Genomic DNA, 19,508 nt, shown 5'->3' with positions numbered 1-19,508 from the left:
TGATGTCATAATAACAGAAAGAAAAAATTAACTTACTTTGTGAGGTCAAAGGAACTTAATCTGGTTTGTTTATTTTTAGAGCTTTCCGTGGGAAACATATCACACTGGTAGTTCGTTTTCCAAACCAAGGTCGACAGGTAGAAGATTTGGATATTTGGTCTCACACAAATGACACAATTGGCCAAGTGCGGCGTTGTATTCTCAATCGTATTAAAGCCAACAGTGCGCACACAAAAGTAGAACTCTTCATTGGCGGTGAGCTGGTGGATCCTGCAGATGATAGAAAATTAATCGGACAATTGAATCTCAAAGATAAAACGGTAAGCGTTGCAAGTTGATATTTATGTAAATTAAGATATTACTTGCCTTTTCTAAATACTTAGAAAGAACCATGGACAGAATTGCTTTTTCTTGTGAAATAGTTCTGTTCATTCTTATAACATGCCATTAACATGATATTAGATGATTATTTGATAAAGAATTGTCATTTTTGCACAGCATTAAAACTGTGATTATGTTTTGCAGCTAATTACAGCTAAGCTTACACAGATAAATTCTAATATGCCCTCAAGTCCTGATAGTTCTTCTGACTCTTCAACTGGTTCTCCGGGCAACCATGGCAATCACTACAGCGATGGTCCAAACCCAGAAGTTGAAAGCTGTTTGCCCGGAGTGGTAAGCATACAGTGAAATGATGGTTTTAAAATGTTTTTTCCTCTCTGCTTTGTCTTTAACTAATGATTTTTATGTGTTGTGTTTTTATTTGTTTTTTAATTTATTTATTTGCTTGTTTTAAGATCATGTCACTGCATCCTCGATACATTTCTTTTCTTTGGCAAGTTGCAGACTTGGGCAGTAGCCTAAATATGCCACCTCTTAGAGATGGAGCACGTGTTCTTATGAAGCTCATGCCACCAGGTAATACTTAATTTCCTTCTGTTTCACTTTAATGACTGCATTTCTTGCCTGTTAAATAAAAATTAAGGCTGAAATATTTTATATTTTCTGCTAATTTTTTGGCTTTTTTTAATTCATTACTTTATGCTAATTGGGATTGTAGATTTATGTCCTAAATTAGTTATTTTGTGTCCTAAAAATGTACACAGTTTGCAGTTGACAGTGGGATTTGATGCTGCAGTGCAGTGAAAAGGGAGAGAAGCATTGTATGTGGAGAGGTTTTGTGGTATTAATTTAGCTTGATCACTTTTTTAGTGACAGGAATAAACATTGCACAATCTTTCACAGTCAGATCTTGTTTCATATTGTTAGTTGTGAACAGTGCTGGCTTGTTCTGAAGTAGCGACAGTACAAGGTATTTACAAGTTGTCTTTGTATTGCAGATAACACTACGGTTGAGAAACTAAGAGCTATTTGTTTAGATCACGCAAAACTTGGGGAAAGCAGCCTTAGTCCATCCCTTGACTCTCTATTTTTTGGTCCTTCTGCCTCACAAGTGCTATATCTAACAGAGGTTCGTGATGGTTTACTTTTCTTTAAAAATGAAGATCTTCAACTTTTCTATTTTTTTTAACTATCTTTTCAATAACATTGTGAAAGCCTGGAGTAGACTGGTATACAGTGAATGCCATCAAAGCAATGTTTAAGGTGTATTCCAGCATAGTCTGTGTTTAACCACTTAGATTCAAGCAAGTGTATCTATGTTAATTAACTCTCCCTCTTGTTCTACAGGTAGTTTATGCCTTGTTAATGCCTGCCAGTGCACCTCTGGGAGAAGATGCCAGTGACTTCCAGTACAACTTCTTAAAAAGTGGTGGTTTACCTCTTGTATTGAGCATGCTGACTCGAAATAACTTCCTGCCAAATGCAGATATGGAAACTCGAAGGGGTGCCTACCTTAATGCTCTAAAAATAGCCAAGTTATTGCTAACAGCAATTGGATATGGACACGTTCGAGCTGTGGCAGAAGCTTGTCAACCAGTTGTGGAAGGCACAAGTACAATTTCACCGGTAATATAAATCTTCCTCGATGCACAAAACAATGTCTTCTGACCTTATAATGTCTGCAGCAGTGTACATTTACACTCCATTGACAGTCTCTTTGAATGGTATATGTACAAAAAACTTCTGGTGCTTTCAGTTAATATTGTCTGACAAATCTTAAAAAGAGAGACAAAGCCCTGTTTCATTCTGTCTGTGAAAAGTCAGACATGAGGTTGACTGGCCTTTTATATGCTTTTCAACAGTTTACATGATTGCCAGTACAGGTATCTTCCGGTTTTCAAGTATAAACATAAACTCAGATTCTTTTGGGCCGTTAAAGTGTGTTGCAAAGTTAAGTGATTATAGTAGAAAGGTGTCCTTCTATTGAAAGCTGTTGAATCAATAAGGTAGTTAAACATAGTATTCCAGTACATAGATCCATGAGTTGGTCCACGTTATGCATGATCCATTTATAACCTGCTTCTTACAGCTAATTGTCAACTCTGTTACTGTCCTCAGTCAGAGTTCTGTGATTTTGTTCCCTGGGTCAAGTATCTTAGTGAAGCTGACACAGCAAAGGGATGTGACCAGTGGCAGGTGTTACAGAACAACTCTGTAGTGTGTCTTCTGAGCAGCCCCTGAGAAAGGTGTTGTTTTTGGGTTTTTTTGAATGGAGTTGTACTAAAAAATGGATAAACCCTTTTGTACGAGAAATAATTTCTATCCACAGCACACAGTCTTCTCAAACAAATTTGTATAAAAAAGGGAATCCTTTCAGGTTTGAATGGTCAAGACTGTGGAGTCAGATTAAGCTTCATGCTTGAACCAATACTGAAGGAATAAAAGTTTTTCTTACTGCTGTTCGTCCTGTTAAAATATGGTAAAAAAAAAAAAAAAGAAAAAAAAAGAGGGCAGCAAATTAAGTGTTGTTGAGAATTCTGTTTAAATGCAGAAGCTTAAAATGGTACTAAATTATAGTGAACACTGCAGCTGTGTTCTCTCTAGATGCTATTAGATAATCTGGAGGGAGACCCATTATTTAACAAACCTTTTCTTTCCATACATGAACAGAAAGAGAAGGAGGCATTGTAATTCGAGATGTTCAGTTAACTTGAAATAATCTGGCCAGTAACAAATCCCTGGATGTAAATAGTTTCAAGTCCTTCTGGCTTCCTGATTTTACACTGTAGCATACCTACAGTGAATCTTAATGTGTGATGGAATCCATTCAAAAATGTTTCTTTTTTTTTGGTTTATAATTTCTGTAAGAAGTTTTCCATTATCTTGCCTGCTATTAATAAATTACTTTAAGTAAGCTTATATTTTCATATCACTTTGCTTTCTTTTTTTTTTTTTTCCCATGTAAGAAATAAGAAATCCTTTCTTACAGATAAACCAGGCTACACACGACCAGGCAGTGGTGCTACAAAATGCCCTACAAAACATTCCTAATCCAACTTCAGAATGCATGCTAAGAAATGTAGCAATACGTCTTGCACAGCAAATATCTGATGAGGTTAGTGTATTCCTTTGTGTATATTTTCCTCAGTCCCCTCACCCCCAATCAGTTTTTTTAATGCTTAAATTTATAACTTCGTAATAAATGGTTTTTCCTCCTACGATGTCATAAATACTTATAAGTACCATTCACATGGTTAATAAGCTGTAAACTGTTTAAAAGTATTTTATGAGCAGGCTCCATATGGAATTATAAAATCCAGTCTAATGGCATGAAGAGGCTTAAGTGAGATTCTGCACGAGCCTTTTAATGGTTGTGAAAATTGTTGCACTTCCATCAGAACTTCAGAAACACATTGCAGTGGTTTTAAATAAGTTAATTATGTTGCAGGTGTTTGGTTTCCAAGAGCATTTTTGTGATATGTTCTTCTTGTTTTGGTCTTTTACACTTTGGTTTCTAAGTAATTTACTTCTCTTGAGGAGAAACACAGAAAACAGGAGGGATTTTTAAACGGGAGTTGAAGTGCTGGAAATTAAGTGTGAAATCTCTACTAGTGTATCCTTAAATACTGAAAATTCTTTAACGATGCAAGTGAGAAATTTGATTATGTAAATGTATACATAATCAAATGTATACATTTGTATACATGTGTAAAGTTAAACAACATTTTCTTTAAAAATAGAGCTGCTGTATGATACTATATGGTATGACCAACCCCATTTGGAGTTGAGTCATGTTAGTGAATACATCAGTAAATTTTGCTGAATTGAGCAGGAACTAAAATCAGATCTGCTACAACTATTTTCAAGGTAAATTGAGATGCTTCTATTTCCAATATGGAAGCAGTAAATATTGTTCTTCAATATGGTATGGAATCTCTGCAAAGCTATCTTTGGAACATTTCTAAGACACCTAAATAAAAGCAATCTTAAATTACCATCTTTATGCTGAAAGCAACTCTTACGAAGAAAGAATGCTGTCTAAGGAAAGCACTCTGTACTAAACTGTCTGAGCCATCTGTCTCCCATTAGTGGTGGTTTTACATCCATAGTTGATTCTATGTGTAAAAATCAGCCAGCTGAACTCCCAGGTTCGTTCCACAGAAGTCTCTTTTGAGGTGGAGTATGGATAAGGCACATCAGAGCAAACAAAAACTGAATGTCTTTTGCAAGTGGATACACAATGTTACTGTTGTTCTCTCTAATGTCTTGAAATTATTAAAACTGGTATAGATCTTGACTTTGTATGTGCTGTGCTTTCATGGTCAGGGACTTCCCTCTTGACCTCACAATTAAAAATAAAATAAATATAAATATATAAATAAATAAAATTAAATTAAAAACAATTATAAATATATTTATATAGTTTTGGCTTATGATTTTAAAGCTACAATAACATTAAATCAGAAAACGTTGTGGTTTCTTTTTCCTGTGACAGTTTTTTATTGTGATACTGCTTTGGTAAAATTGCTTTGTTTGTGACAAGGGTGGGATACCTATCTTCTAGCAACTGCTGATGTTTAATAGCAAGAATGCATGTTCAAGTCTCTTAATGAGATTGACTTATTTGTTAAGCTTTTAGAGTCTCATTTTATTATTAAATCAGACTGTTAGAAAAGTAAAATTTGCAACTGAGAGTTGACTATCTGTTACTAAAGATTGCTAAATGTTTTGACAATTTGAGTTTGAATGTAGATTCAAGTTGATGCAAACAATATGTAACGACAGTAATCATGACAAGAACAACACAGTTTCTGCCCAAGAGTTAATGTACATCAGTACAAAGTACAATGTGTTAACTCAGACTGTGCCCTGAGGACTGATGAGTGATTCTGCATCCATAAGATATGTAATCTGCATTGTTACTCATTTAAAACCCCATGTAACTTGAAAACAAGGGAATCCATTTATGTATTAATCAGGTACTTGATAAGCCTTAGTTTGTCTAGCTGTTAACTAGAATAGGGAATAAGTCAGGGAGCAAACTTTCTATGGTGTATGTCTTCCAGTGTGCTTGTTTTGGTTTTTCTCAACTCAAGGAATTTGAGTATAAGCAAAAGATGAAACATTTATTTCAGTCATCCCTGAAGTAGCCAATGGCTTGTTCTCAAACTTCATTTAGTTGTTGTAACCTTATGATTTAAGATTCTGTAATACATCTAAAATACATGCTTATGTTTTTTTCTCTCTTCCCCATCCCCCCTCACTCCCCTTCCAGGCTTCAAAATACATACCTGATATCTGTGTTATTAGAGCAGTGCAAAAAATTGTCTGGGCATCTGGTTGTGGGTCAGTTCAGCTTGTGTTCAGCTCTAATGAGGAAATCAGTAAAATCTATGAAAAGGTAAGAATTTATTTTTCTGAATGAAGGAATAGTCATAAAAAAAAGATAGGGCCATTAGGAGTACTATGAGGTTTTAAGTAGTTGTTTTGATTATGTATTTTGGAGTATAGTATTGTGTGTCAAGTGTCCTGCTACTCTTTAATTTCTTTAATTTCCAAGTCTGAATTCCTTCTCTCTGTAACTATTGATGTACATATTGAGACTGTCAGCGTAGAAGAGAAAATATTCCTGACTAGAACTTAGTAAAATCATGGGCACATTTCTCATTTTCTTAACATACTGACTAATGTAACTTCTTCTGGTAGAGTTGAGAGCATGCCCTGTGCTATGGGCTTAACCACGGCAATGTTTATTTCCTATTTGGGTCAGTGATCAGGTTGCTCAAGGATAATGCAGGAGGATTTGGTCTTTTATTGCAGCTTAAAAATACTCTGTTAAGTCATGACTGTTTCTCCTTCTTTGAGTAACACTGCTACAGCATTTACTTCTGTTGTTTATCACATATGAAGCATTCTTCTGCCACCAGATGGGTCTTATTTACTGCATTTGTGATTTTAGGATTAAGTAAAGAGGCATTATACAAACATCATTTTTCATTTGATTTCAATATATTGCTTTGTTTCTGACATTATTCTGGGTGAGAATTTTACAGTTGAATTCTGTAGAAATATTTTCATGTGATTGTGGTCTTAAAATATGTGAAATTTAAACTGTGCATAGATCTCAAGAAGAACTTTTCAATATTTCATAGTAACGCTGTTACTGGTTGTTCTTCAGCGGTTTTTTGTTTGTTTTTTTTTTTTAAGATTTTTGTTTACTTCTATATGGACATTTGTAATAAATGACAGCTGCATTTGGTTTATGTTAAGGAAGAAGGAAATAAAAGTCAAAGGGAAAAACTGGTTAAAAGAACTAATAAGAAGTGATAATGCAATACAGTTAAATAACATCGGTAGAAAAACTTATCACAGAAATAGTTTAGTATGATGCAAGAAAATATGCGTTGTTTATCTAAGACGTTGCATTTAGCATCGGGGCAGGGGAAGTAACTCCTGCAATGGTTTTTATACCATTGATTGAATACACTGAGATAAAAAATGATTTAAGAAAAACTTTCTGTTTCCTAAATTGACCGCTAAGCTGTTTTATTTATTTATCCTTAAATTGTTAGAGCATTTTGCTAAGTCAGTGGGGCAGACACTTAACATTTAATGATAGTTCAAGGGAAAGAAAAGTGGGCTAAATTTTGTGAAATTAGGATTAAGCAGCTTTTCAGAATAGTCATGTCAACTGTGACTTCTGAAATAATGTTCGTGAGCACTTCAGGAAGATTCTGTAATGCACTGAATTCAATTAAACTGAAAAATCGGGGTAAATTATTTTGAGAGCATAGATTTTTGCAGAAATTCTTCTGCCTACTGGCTCAGAAGATACGGTATGGCTGTCCTCTGACTGGTGGATTTAGAAGACTATACACTGCTTTTTGTAGTATCAGATGTCTTCTTGTTACCTCAGAGAAGGCCCATAATCTTGAAGTACTGCAAGTGTGGTGTTTATACAGACCATCTAGTTCCTGTTGTTTGGGTGTAGACAAATACTTCAAATATGAATGGCGCCTTATATTTCTTCTGCGTCCCTGCCTGCTTGCAGAAATAATTTTGTTTCTAATTGAGGTTTCAGTACTAAGCAGACATAGTCCTGAACCTGTTAAGTCTTCTGCTGTTAATTTCATATCTTGAGAAAGCTCAGAATTTCAACATCCTCCCACTTCGGTAACCTTACCTATTTAGTCTTTACACAACTAAAATTGGTGTTTTTAGTTATCTATTCAGTACTGTATTCCATTCTTTCTGCCTGTTTAGTCTTGTGTAAAACAAATAGTACCTGAGTGTATAAAATATGTGGCGTTAACAATGACTGTTGTGAACAAATCCATGGTTTGAGTTTGTATTTAGAATATGTACCTGGAAGCTGCTGGGGTTTCTCTGGATTTTTTTTCTTCCATACCTACTTTGTGCTCTTTTTGTTTATTTTCACAGACGAATGCAGGAAATGAACCAGACATGGAAGATGAACAAGTTTGCTGTGAAGCATTGGAGGTGATGACCCTATGTTTTGCTTTGATTCCAACAGCACTGGATGCGCTAAGTAAAGAAAAAGCATGGCAGACGTTTATCATTGATTTGCTATTGCACTGTCACAGCAAGTAAGTTTTGTTGTTTTAATAGTGTATTATTTTCCAGTATTGCATGTATATATATCCTACACATAAAGAAGTGGCTTATTTTAATAAATTCATCAATCATTCTGATTTACTGTTTAGCAATTTATAAATCTGTAATGTGGATACTTATCATAAGGTGATAGTGTCTGGAGAAGCATAACTGAGCTGGTAAGTTGTGTCCATTGAGGAGACTGTGAGGACCCTTGAGTTATGCAGTCTGAAGGAGGCTGGGAGGCAGCTTCCAGAGGAGGGGAAAGCAGCAAGGAAGGTTCCAGTCTCTGCACCCTGGTCGTCAGTGACTGGTTGCGTGGGAATGGCACAAAGCTGTGTCGAGGAGCGAAGACTGGACGTTAGGAACAATTTCTTTACTGTAAGTGTGGTTAAACTCAGGAGCAGGCTTCCTAGAGAGGCATCAGTGTTCAAGTAGCAATTGGTCAATGCCTTCATTAGTGTACTTTAACTTTTGGTTAGCCTTGAAGTGCTCAGGTAGTTGGGTAGGTCTTCACAGATCCCCTCAAACTAAACTGTGCAATTCCATTAGTCTTAACTTCTGTGTACTCTTAAGAAGGATATTGTCAAGTGAAGTAATTGCCTGATTATAGGTAGCTTTAGAATCCTTAATTTGTTTAGAGTAAGACAATAGGTGATTTATATTGTTCACAATTGCTGAAAACTACAGTAGGAAGTTTAAGTAAATTAGATAGGGGAGAATTTTCAAATAAATGCTTTCTTTCTGATAAGTAAGGACCAAGATACAGTCCTTTGAGAAGAGGGGAAGAAGATTTAGTTTCCTTTAGTTTCTTGCATGAGAGTGGAAACACTTGTGACTCTGTTTTGCAGACATTTGTATAAACCTGTCACATTGGAGTTGTCACGTGGTGCAGTGCTTGCATCTTGGTTGAACCCTCGGCACTGGGGGACGTGTTGCATGTCTTGTGACTTTTAGCATGTGAACTACAATTAACTTCTTGCGTCTCTTGGTGAGACTGGATTGTTACGGTGAAGATCCACAAGCGTTATTATTGGTTTATAACCTATTATACGGAATGTCGCATTGAGTAGCTTCACTGAAGCTTGTTATTATTGCTTAAGTTAGAAAAGAAAGTTTAGTTACTTTACAGCACAACGTAAAGTATTAAAATAGATACTAGCAAAATAGCAATGTTTTGTTTTTACAAATAAAATGGTGTCAGTGACAAACCTGCACCAAAGATGATTTGTTACCATTCTCAGCCTTTGAAAATGGTGGATGTTCTTTGCAGCTATTTCTGTTCTGGTTCTGTTTCCTTAAGCGAGTGAACTGTTAGTTCAAATGGGGACCCTCTAAATCTACGCATGTCAAGCAGTTTAGCCTTCACATTTTTTGTGTAGATTCCTTTTAACGGGGTACATGACTGAGGTAGTATATCCTTCTGGTAGAACTTAGTGTTGATTTACAGATTCACAAAACCGTGACAGTTTTTCCTCTCTCTTCCAGTGGTTAATATCCTTGCTGATTTGAACTCTGTCTGAAATTTGAATCCCAAGTATTTCATATTGTTATGCCTAGTGAATAGTTCATTGTACTTTCCTTCCTAAAGTACTGGAATAAACTAGATTATTCCTCAAGCTGGGGCTTCTCTTTGCACATGTTTTGTTGGGATATGAGCCAGTCTGAACAGCAGTGACTTAATTCTCCTAGTATATTGGCTTTTCACCCTTCAGAAACATAGTAGCACTAAGGAATAGCTTTTGTTATGTGGTGTTCTTGTGTTCTGGTTTGTTTTTTGTTGTCAGAGAGAATGAAATTCTGTAAGGACTCCCCTTTCAAAGTTAACTGCTGCTCAGTTCCTTCACTCTGCTTTGTTTTTCCACCAGCCCAGGAAATGAGCAGTTTGTTGTATTAGTAGTATGAATCATTTTTCCATACAAGAAGTTGTGCTTCATTTATTTTCTCTCGTATGTTTGTAAAAATTCTGATATATACCTAATGATCTCACTTGGAATGCAGCAGTACTGTTCATTATTCAGTAATGGTTAGAGCAGCGTAAACATTGGTGGAAACAGAAACCAATTTGAAAATGAAGACAGTAAAGTTGAACTACAGAACTGTCTCTGTTTTAAGTTGATGTGCAAACAGATTTGTGTTCACAGTGCAGCAAATATCAGACATTGAGAATTCTTTACCTCTCAGTTTTGACTGTCATTCTCTCATCTCCTAGCCTCTATTAGAACAATATGAGCAAGATTATGCATGTGAGAAAACATTTTTTGCTGTACCGTAATTGACAGTGAAAATGGTCAGGTTCATATCTCGGTTACTTTCTTTCTGGAGCTAATGAGATGGGTTGTTTGGTATTAATTGTTGGTTCCTAATTTGTTGAGACTGTATGGGACTTTTGCCATATATAAGTTGAGAAATAAAATGTGAAATATTTAATACTAAATACCAGAGCAGTTGTTCCCTCCTGTGCAATGGATTTTGTATTGGTGAGCCATGAGTGCAAAACTGACTTAGTAAATGGTAGCTGAACAGTAGTTCTCAATGGTCCTGGAATCCATAGGTATGCTGCTGATGGCTGTAAAATTTTTAAGGGTCATACTTGTAGACCCTTCCCCAGATTCTTACTGCCCATGAAAAGCTATGGTATTTAAGATCCATTGAAGAAGCTAACTTTTTATAACAAAACAGAGTTATGCATCCTGGAGCTATCAACAAGATAGAATATAGGTCGCCCGTTTTAATGGAGGCATTTGGTCTCCAGCTGTTTCACCAGGTAAATGAGAGTTCGTTGAGCAACTTGTATGATATCTGCCCGCTCTGCATGGTCTTCATGTTGTCTGTCGTGGTACTAGATGTCTCCTGAGGGAGCGGAATCCCTCTTAAGAATGTAGGAATGTTCCTGTAAAGAATTAGCCTATCATAGCCTCAAAAAATACACTACTTGTGTTCAAATACTTCATACTACTCAGAGACATCACAGTGCAAGACTGTGTTTCATCAGTCACACTTCTCACTGTAGAAAAATACTATATTTACCTTTTTGCCTTAAGTGTGTGACCCCGAGGAGTGTCTATGGGATGTATTGTAGGCAATTGAAGGTATGCCTCTTAAAGGATGTGTCTGTGAGAAGTTTTAGGAAGACAGTAACTCTGCAGTTGGTTCCATGAATGCCACAATTCATTACAAATAAAATAGACCTTCTCTGTCCCATGGTCCTTCTACAACTCTCAGAGCACTGCCATAAAACTTGCAAAGATCAGAGAAGGGTGACAAGGAAGATCAAAGCTCTGAAATTACTTCCATCTGAGGAACAGCTGAATAGCTTGAGGCATTTTTTTTATTGGAGAAGATATAAATGGTGGGAGGAGAATACCACAGAGACCTTTAAATCAGAAGTAGCAAAGGGAGGATTAATAGGGAACAGTGTTTCTTTCTCTTTCATAGTAGTAAAAAGTTTTTGAGCATACTCTTTAAGTAATGTAAACCATCAGTTGAGAAATGGTTTGAGGGGATTCTTTCATGAGTTTGGCCAGTGGGGCTATAAAACACTGTTTTTGGTAGTCTTGCTGAACCACAAATTGCTAGAAGCTGAGAAGACATTCTGGAGGAGTATCACTGCATGCTTCTCTCCTCTTGTGTGCTTTCCTAGGTGTACGCCAGAGGCAGGGTGCTGGGTTAGGTGCTTCTTTGCTTTGACTTCATGGCCATTCCTACGTGTCTTAGAAGCACAGTAAACTGCACACAGGAGAACTCTGGAGAAAATAGGATTCTTCTGTGTTCTTTCCGCAGTGATCTCATGAGCAGAAAACAATTACAGCCACACCAAAAAGACACTGCAAAATTCAGTTTCTTACATCTTGAGACACTCCATAAAGTGCAACCTTGTTTTTTCCTTTCTGCCTCTCCCCCCCTTTACCCAAGCAGAGTCCTTTTTCTAACAGTTTTTACTGAGCTTGCTACTAAGACAACCCTAAGACTTAAGGGTTTTTAAAACTTAAAATAGTGGGGTTTTTTTTCTTTCCTAGTTCAATTTGACTGATTACATTAAATTCTTAGATAGAAAGCTTCATTTAATTCCAGACATGTTAATTTTCAGGGAGCCCTCTTTTATCTTTCTGATGATAAATTTTGATTGCATTGTAGATGGATAGCAAATTACTACAGTGGTATGTATGTGTATTTTGACTAGGATCATTTTATTTTGTCCCTTAGGCACAGCTTATCCAGAATTAGACTTAGGCCTGCAAATTGCTTGTCTGGCTATCCAGTGTATGGTGATATTGTGCAGGGTTAGGGGTTAGTTGCTGTTAAGTTTCTCGTATTTCTGGTATACTTGATTTGTTGATCTGATTTTATTATAGTAACTCCTGTTTAAAATTTCACTAGGAGGAACTTAGTCAATAGCCAATGAATAATTGAAGTATTGCTGTTTCTTGCACTACATGCAGTTTTAACAAAACAACGTTAAGGAGTGTAACAAATAAGTACAGATTTCATTGTTCTGTTTAGATTGTATTTAAAGTTTTTTATTAAATGTTGTTTTAGAATTGTTCGTCAGATGGCACAAGAGCAGTTCTTTTTAATGGCTACCAGGTGTTGCATGGGACAGAGACCTCTCCTTTTCTTCATTACTCTGCTGTTTACAGTTCTGGGGGTAAGTTGCCAGATTGAAGGCTTCAGTACAGTGTGAATCTTTGTAAAAGTACTGAGACAAAATATTTTCAGATGAACACAAATTTCAGTTAACAAATCAGTAGGGTGTAATTTCCTTTTGACCTACAGGTAAGCAGCACAATCAATTTCAGTTTGAGTTGGAGAGGGGTGTTGCTAAGTAAATAGAAGCATGTATGAATTACAAATCATTCACTTTCTGTTTGCGCAGAGTACTGCCAGAGAGAGAGCTAAGCATTCTGGAGATTACTTCACTCTCTTAAGACATCTTCTTAACTATGCTTACAACAGTAGTATTAATGTGCCCAATGCTGAAGTTCTTCTCAATAATGAAATTGACTGGCTGAAGAGGATCAGGGTAAGTTAATAAGAATCGATTTATTTTTAATAATGAGATTTTTGGTGCTTTGCCGTTAAGTACGGTTTCAAGTTTCCTAGATAGTGATGTATATTATTTAGTAGAGTATCCTAACTTTCTCTTCATTCCATGGCAGGATGAAGTAAAAAGGACAGGGGAAACAGGTGTTGAAGAAACCATCTTAGAAGGTCACCTTGGAGTAACAAAAGAGTTGTTAGCATTCCAGACACCTGAGAAGAAATACCATATTGGTTGTGAAAAAGGAGGTGCTAATCTCATTAAAGTAAGTTCAAGTTTTTTGAATTGTGGGGTTTTGAGTGGCATTTATAAATAAGTAGAGTTTTTTTTCTTGTAGTTTGTAGCCACAAATGTCCCAATTCAACTGTTGGATGAGAGTTTCTTATTGGAGTTAAAAAGAAAAATCACATTTAATTATTAAGAGTACTTGGCATTGTCATTCTTCATGAACCACTGTGTGAACAGTTGCTGTGAACTAGTAAGCTTCCAAGATTCAGCAAACTCACACATGGATAGTGAACTAGACACAGGATAGACCTGTTTAGAATCATAGAAGCACCAAGGCTGGAAAAGACCTCCAGGGTCATTAGTCCAACCATCCGTCACCAATATTTCCCAGACTAAACCATGTCCCTCAGTACAACATCTAAATGTTTTTTGAACACGGTAGTATGGAGCTACTGTCTTTTGTTATACTGTATTTTCTTTCCTCCGTGTTTCTAACTCTTAATGTTTATGGCAAGTTTGAATAAATGAATAAATCTGAGAATCTCCTTAATTAGATTTGGTTTCTTTATCATTAACTGATATAGGGCTTTGTAGATAATACTGATTGGGCAAAATTAAAATTACTAATCAAGAACAATATAGATATGTTTTTAACATGGGGAAAGGAGTTTGTAGTGAACTGCTTTAGAGTAAATTATTCTTTTCTACATGTAAAAGCTCATTAGGATATTGGTCTAAATTTTAACTCCCTACTTTTAAGTATGTCTCCAGTTCTTAGACATTCATTTATGTAATAACTCATAACTTGTTATAAAATAGAGATTATTTTTTACAATAGCAAGTGATTTATTTTCTTTTATCTTTTTCAGGAATTGATAGATGATTTCATCTTTCCGGCATCTAATGTTTATTTACAGTACATGAGAAATGGAGAATTGCCTGCTGAGCAGGCCATACCAGTCTGTAGTTCACCAGCTACTATTAATGCTGGCTTTGAGCTACTAGTTGCACTAGCAGTTGGATGTGTCCGAAATCTCAAACAAATAGTAGACACCTTGACTGAGATGTATTACATAGGTACAGCAATCACTAGTATGTAATTTTTTTTAACTATTTCCTATTTTTTTTATATATATATATATTATATATAGATTTTGTTTGTGTTTATCAACTGAGCTAACTTTTTTTTTACACTGTGGTTTTAATGTGGAATGTGCTTTATTGTAAAATTAGGCCTTCATATGTTAGAAAAGTTAGTATAGCCCTTCATTTGTTCTTCATGCAGTTAGTGGACTGACTGCATTACATGATTGCATCCAAGTTCCATTCTCTCACACAGGCAGACTCCATACTCTAATCTGTGCCTATTCCACTTTGTCTCTACTAGATCCCAAGAACCTTATTCTATCCCCCTTTTTTTTTTACGCTTATCTCATTGTTTCAGGCTTTGCCTAACCAGTCCCAGCACTTCAGCAAATTTCTTCTGCTTACGGTTGCTCACTTGATCTGTTATTCTTATCCATACACAGACACAGCTCCACTGTCCTGTTTTTAACACCATACTAGTGCTCTGCTTGTGTCACAGCCTCTTCTCTATAGTTTTTCTCTCCATTTTGACCTTGTCTCTGCACTTCTACACTTCAAAGAACTTCATTCTCATTGAAGAAAGATAATAGCAATTTCAGTACATACAAAAAATACAACAGATTAGTGTAGGACATCTGTGATTGTAAACGTATTCTGAAGAGAAGTGTAAAGGACAAGGCTGAGGAAGAGTCTTTCACAGGGTATATAGATAGCACTATTAAAAAATGTTTTTCTGGCACAGGAAAGTGAGGTGTAAGATAAACATTGTAATGTTAAAAATACTGCAAATTTATGAAAGTCTTATTTAGTTGGTTATATATTCTAGTTTTGTTACTACTGTCAGATCTGGAATGTTTGAACTAGAAAATTGCTCATACTGGTGGGAAGTGTTATGCTTTTTCCATAAATAAACTATTTTATTTTTTTTTTGTTTAGCCACTGTTTTAATTACAAAATAGAAGAAAGTGGTATAATCTTAAGGCTATAGGTAATATTATGATTTATGAAAATGTGTTAATTTTAACAATTGATGTTCTGGTGAAACATTTTTGTTAAACTGCAACATGATACAGAGTAATGCTAATTTTATGCAACTGTCCTCTATTCTGCAGCTGAAAAGTTAATACTTTATAACAAAGTAATTTTTCTAATTGCATTATGTTGTTTTGTTTTCTTTTTCTTAGCTTGTGAAGCGCTTACAGAATGGGAATATCTTCCACCTGTTGGGCCTCGACCACCAAAGGGATTTGTAGGATTAAAAAATGCTGGTGCCACTTGTTACATGAATTCTGTAATTCAGCAGCTGTACATGATTCCAGCCATCAGGAATGGGATTCTTGCAATTGAAGGCACAGGCAGTGATGTAGATGATGATATGTCTGGGGATGAAAAGCAGGACAATGAGGTAAATTTAATTAGGTAGAGCTTCTTTATCAGAAACATCAAAGTTCTTTTTGATCCAGAGGTTATGATAAATTTAAGTGACTAATCATTTTGCTTTTCACTGCTAACAGGGGGGGCAGTAGCATAATATTCTTATGTGAATAGGCCCCTTGGCAGAGAAACAGCAGAAAAGATACTAGTAGCAGAGTTTGCAGAATTCCTCCTCATGTATATATGCCTGATTGCACCATGGATTGCTTCTGTCACCAGAACTTGATAAATGCATGCAAATACAATGTTTACTTCTTTAGATTGTTAAAATCTAGGAATAGATCTGGAAGGGATACTACCAGTTATAAGTACATACCAAACCTAGTTGCACAAATTCTCTTCTGCTTTTCAGAGCAATGTTGACCCACGAGATGATGTGTTTGGTTACCCACATCAGTATGAAGACAAACCAGCATTGAGTAAAACAGAAGACAGAAAAGAGTACAATATTGGAGTCCTGAGGCATCTCCAAGTAATTTTTGGTCATTTAGCAGCTTCCAGGCTACAATACTATGTACCAAGAGGGTTTTGGAAACAATTTAGGTAAATAGAAAATTTATTACTGATATCCACTTGCTGAAACACTGAAATGCAACAAAACAAACTGTAGTAGAAGAAATTATATTAAGAACTGTAAATTAGTAAAACTTGTGTAGATTTATATTTGTTATCTTGCCTTCTCACACTTCTGTGAAATTCTGTAAATAAGCCAGAATTCACAGAAAGTTGGTAATTTGGAATTCCAGCAGTTTTTGAGCTTGGCATTTAGTCTCTGAGCTAAGACTGAACTTGCACACAAAAGGCACTTTTCTACTTATCAATAAGTAAGTGTCAAGAATGGAGTGGCAGCTGAGATACTACATCATGATCCGGTAGTTTTACCCAGTAAGAAGGGATTAATAACTTCAATAAATCTTTATTAAGGAATTATCGAGGAAAAATTTATTTGACGAGGATGTACTTTCGTTTTCAGACTCTGGGGTGAACCTGTAAATCTTCGTGAACAACATGATGCTTTAGAATTCTTTAATTCCTTGGTGGATAGTTTAGATGAAGCTTTGAAAGCTTTGGGCCATCCAGCAATGCTAAGTAAAGTTTTAGGAGGATCCTTCGCTGATCAGAAGATTTGTCAAGGATGCCCTCATAGGTAAGTGTTCAAGTCTACTTATAGAATAAATAAGTTAGTATGGGAAAGATACAGTGAAGATGCTCTGGAGCAGACAACCTTATAAAAATGAGTGGAGAATAAAGACTGGTATGTCAGTTTCTTTTTGAAGCTCATAAAATTTGCTACCTTGTTTTACTACAGCATTCATGTAATTGTCTTGAAGTGTCTTTAAATATTTAATTATTATTGCTTCTACTATTGAGTTAAATCATGTATTGTAAGCAGTTGGTCCTCCTGCTGTTGACATCTTTCCTATCATAGAATCATAGAATGGCTCAGGTTGGAAGGGATTTTAAAGCCCACCCAGCCCAACTCAGCAGGGTTGCCAGCCACCCACTCAGGCTGCCCGAGGCTTCACCCAACCTGGCCTTGAACACCTCCAGGGTTGGGTGTTCATCTGTGAGTCATACGACAGGTGTCTCTACACATTACTATTGCAAATGCTCTGTGGAAAGTGATTGTTCAGCCTTACCGTTCAATCAACAAATAAAAGCCAGAGAAGACTGATAGAAACCAATTGTATTGTGATAATCTTTCAACTTCAGTTGAGTTTACATGTGAATTAAAATAACTTCTCTAGTTTCATGCCTTAAAATCTGTGACCAGAAAAACTGTTGGAGTATGGCAAATTAACAGACTTCGTAACTTGGCAGATAAATTGAATATTACTATTTTAAGCATTTCTACATACTAGTATATTCACTGTTATAGAAGCTTTTGTATGTTTCATTGTGTGTCAGAGACTCAGGCCCTGGAATGGATGCAACCTTCTTAATTTTTCATCGCTTCTTTATTTGTTGAAAAATGTATCCAAAATATCTTAACCAGTTGTCTTTCGGGCATTTCAGGTTCATTTCTAGTAGTTCCTTTGCATGTTTTATCATAACAGAGCAAAAATCTACACAGATAAGCGAAGTGATTTTTACAAAGACAACTACTTAGTTCTATTCAGTTAGTAAAATTAAGAAGCTTTTCTAAAATGTTTTGAACCATTGTGTGTAGGTATGAAACAATGATTGTACGGTACCAGTCTAATTGCTGATGGTAAAGCTCATTAACAGCCACCAATTTGTGCAGTGCGGATACTGTAATGTAGCTATAGGAACACTGTGATTTAAAAAAAGAACACATCAATGTAAGTTGAACATGTTTTATCTTTCTCTTAAATGTATCTGTTCATTTTTATTCTTTCATAGGTACGAATGTGAGGAATCCTTCACAACTCTGAATGTAGATATAAGAAATCACCAAAACCTTCTTGATTCTTTGGAACAGTATGTCAAGGGAGATTTATTGGAAGGTGCAAATGCATATCATTGTGAAAAATGCAACAAAAAGGTAATGATTATTTATATATAAAATTTGTGTACCACTGTATTAATGCAGCTGTACCAAATTCAGTCTTAGTTTGTGTTTAGGAAAAAGTTATAATTATGGAATTTGGCTGTTGGTAAGAGTGTACTGAATAGGGACTTAAAACTCATAACTACTCATGTTCTTTTCTATCCTTAGGTTGATACAGTGAAACGCTTGTTGATTAAGAAGTTGCCTCCAGTTCTTGCCATCCAGTTGAAGAGATTTGATTATGACTGGGAACGGGAATGTGCAATCAAGTTCAACGACTATTTTGAGTTTCCAAGAGAGCTGGACATGGAGCCTTACACAGTAGCAGGTGTAGCTAAATTGGAAGGAGATGATGTAAATCCAGAAAATCAAATAATACAAAATGAACAGTCAGAAAATGAACATTCTGGGAGCACGAAATACAGGCTTGTTGGTGTGCTTGTACATAGTGGCCAGGCCAGTGGCGGACATTATTACTCTTATATTATCCAGAGAAATGGTGGAGACGGTGAGAAAAATCGATGGTATAAATTTGATGATGGAGATGTGACAGAGTGTAAAATGGATGATGATGAAGAAATGAAAAATCAGTGTTTTGGTGGAGAATACATGGGAGAAGTATTTGATCACATGATGAAGCGTATGTCCTACAGACGCCAGAAGAGGTGGTGGAATGCTTATATTCTTTTTTATGAACGTATGGACACAATAGACAAAGACAGTGAACTAACAAAATACATTTCGGAACTTGCTATCACCACTAAACCACATCAAATTAAAATGCCGTCAGCCATTGAACGAAGTGTACGGAAACAGAATGTGCAGTTCATGCATAATCGGATGCAGTACAGCCTGGAATATTTCCAGTTTATAAAGAAGTTGCTTACTTGTAATAGTGTCTACCTAAATCCTCCACCAGGTTAGTATGAGAATGTGGTAATTATTAATTTCTCATGGGAGAATTTTGCATATTCTGCTTTGTCTGTTTCTGGACTTCTGCTGTTAGACGTCTGTTGTTGAGCTGGTCATCACTGATAACACGCCAGAGTGTTTAGTAACTTCTGTTTAGTTTATTTTAAAATCACTTAGTACATATGCCTATGGGGGTTTCTGCTGAAAATAATTCTTGCAAGCAAGGTGCTGAATGATTGATATGAATGACCTGTAACCTATAAAGGAAGGTTAACATATGCTGATCTAAAAGCTTACGTTTTCAAATAAAACAGAAATTCTGATGTTTCCTTTTAAAAT

At 35.9% G+C, this 19,508-nt stretch overlaps 1 protein-coding gene across 4 annotated transcripts in view; it reads left to right on the top strand.

Annotated features, from left to right (window-relative positions):
* Nucleotides 1-19,508, top strand: part of USP9X (ubiquitin specific peptidase 9 X-linked) — an 87,509-nt gene that overhangs the window by 51,879 nt on the left and 16,122 nt on the right. For 3 of the 4 annotated variants that reach the window (XM_015884793.2, XM_015884807.2, XM_015884815.2), the window contains exons 19-35: nt 80-320; nt 526-675; nt 798-918; nt 1,341-1,471; nt 1,690-1,968; nt 3,332-3,457; nt 5,618-5,743; nt 7,783-7,949; nt 12,496-12,604; nt 12,833-12,979; nt 13,116-13,262; nt 14,095-14,317; nt 15,496-15,716; nt 16,098-16,288; nt 16,719-16,892; nt 18,110-18,251; nt 18,426-19,176. In XM_015884793.2, the coding sequence (XP_015740279.1) occupies nt 80-320; nt 526-675; nt 798-918; nt 1,341-1,471; nt 1,690-1,968; nt 3,332-3,457; nt 5,618-5,743; nt 7,783-7,949; nt 12,496-12,604; nt 12,833-12,979; nt 13,116-13,262; nt 14,095-14,317; nt 15,496-15,716; nt 16,098-16,288; nt 16,719-16,892; nt 18,110-18,251; nt 18,426-19,176 (3,446 nt within the window). The remainder of the gene's footprint in view (nt 1-79; nt 321-525; nt 676-797; nt 919-1,340; nt 1,472-1,689; nt 1,969-3,331; nt 3,458-5,617; nt 5,744-7,782; nt 7,950-12,495; nt 12,605-12,832; nt 12,980-13,115; nt 13,263-14,094; nt 14,318-15,495; nt 15,717-16,097; nt 16,289-16,718; nt 16,893-18,109; nt 18,252-18,425; nt 19,177-19,508) is intronic. The other variant, XM_015884801.2, reaches the window with a different exon arrangement.

The sequence above is a fragment of the Coturnix japonica genome, chromosome 1 (assembly GCF_001577835.2).
Source record: "Coturnix japonica isolate 7356 chromosome 1, Coturnix japonica 2.1, whole genome shotgun sequence".
Taxonomy (NCBI): Eukaryota; Metazoa; Chordata; class Aves; order Galliformes; family Phasianidae; genus Coturnix; species Coturnix japonica.
Note: the sequence above shows the minus strand (reverse complement) of the source record. Positions and strands in the feature narration are given on the sequence as shown.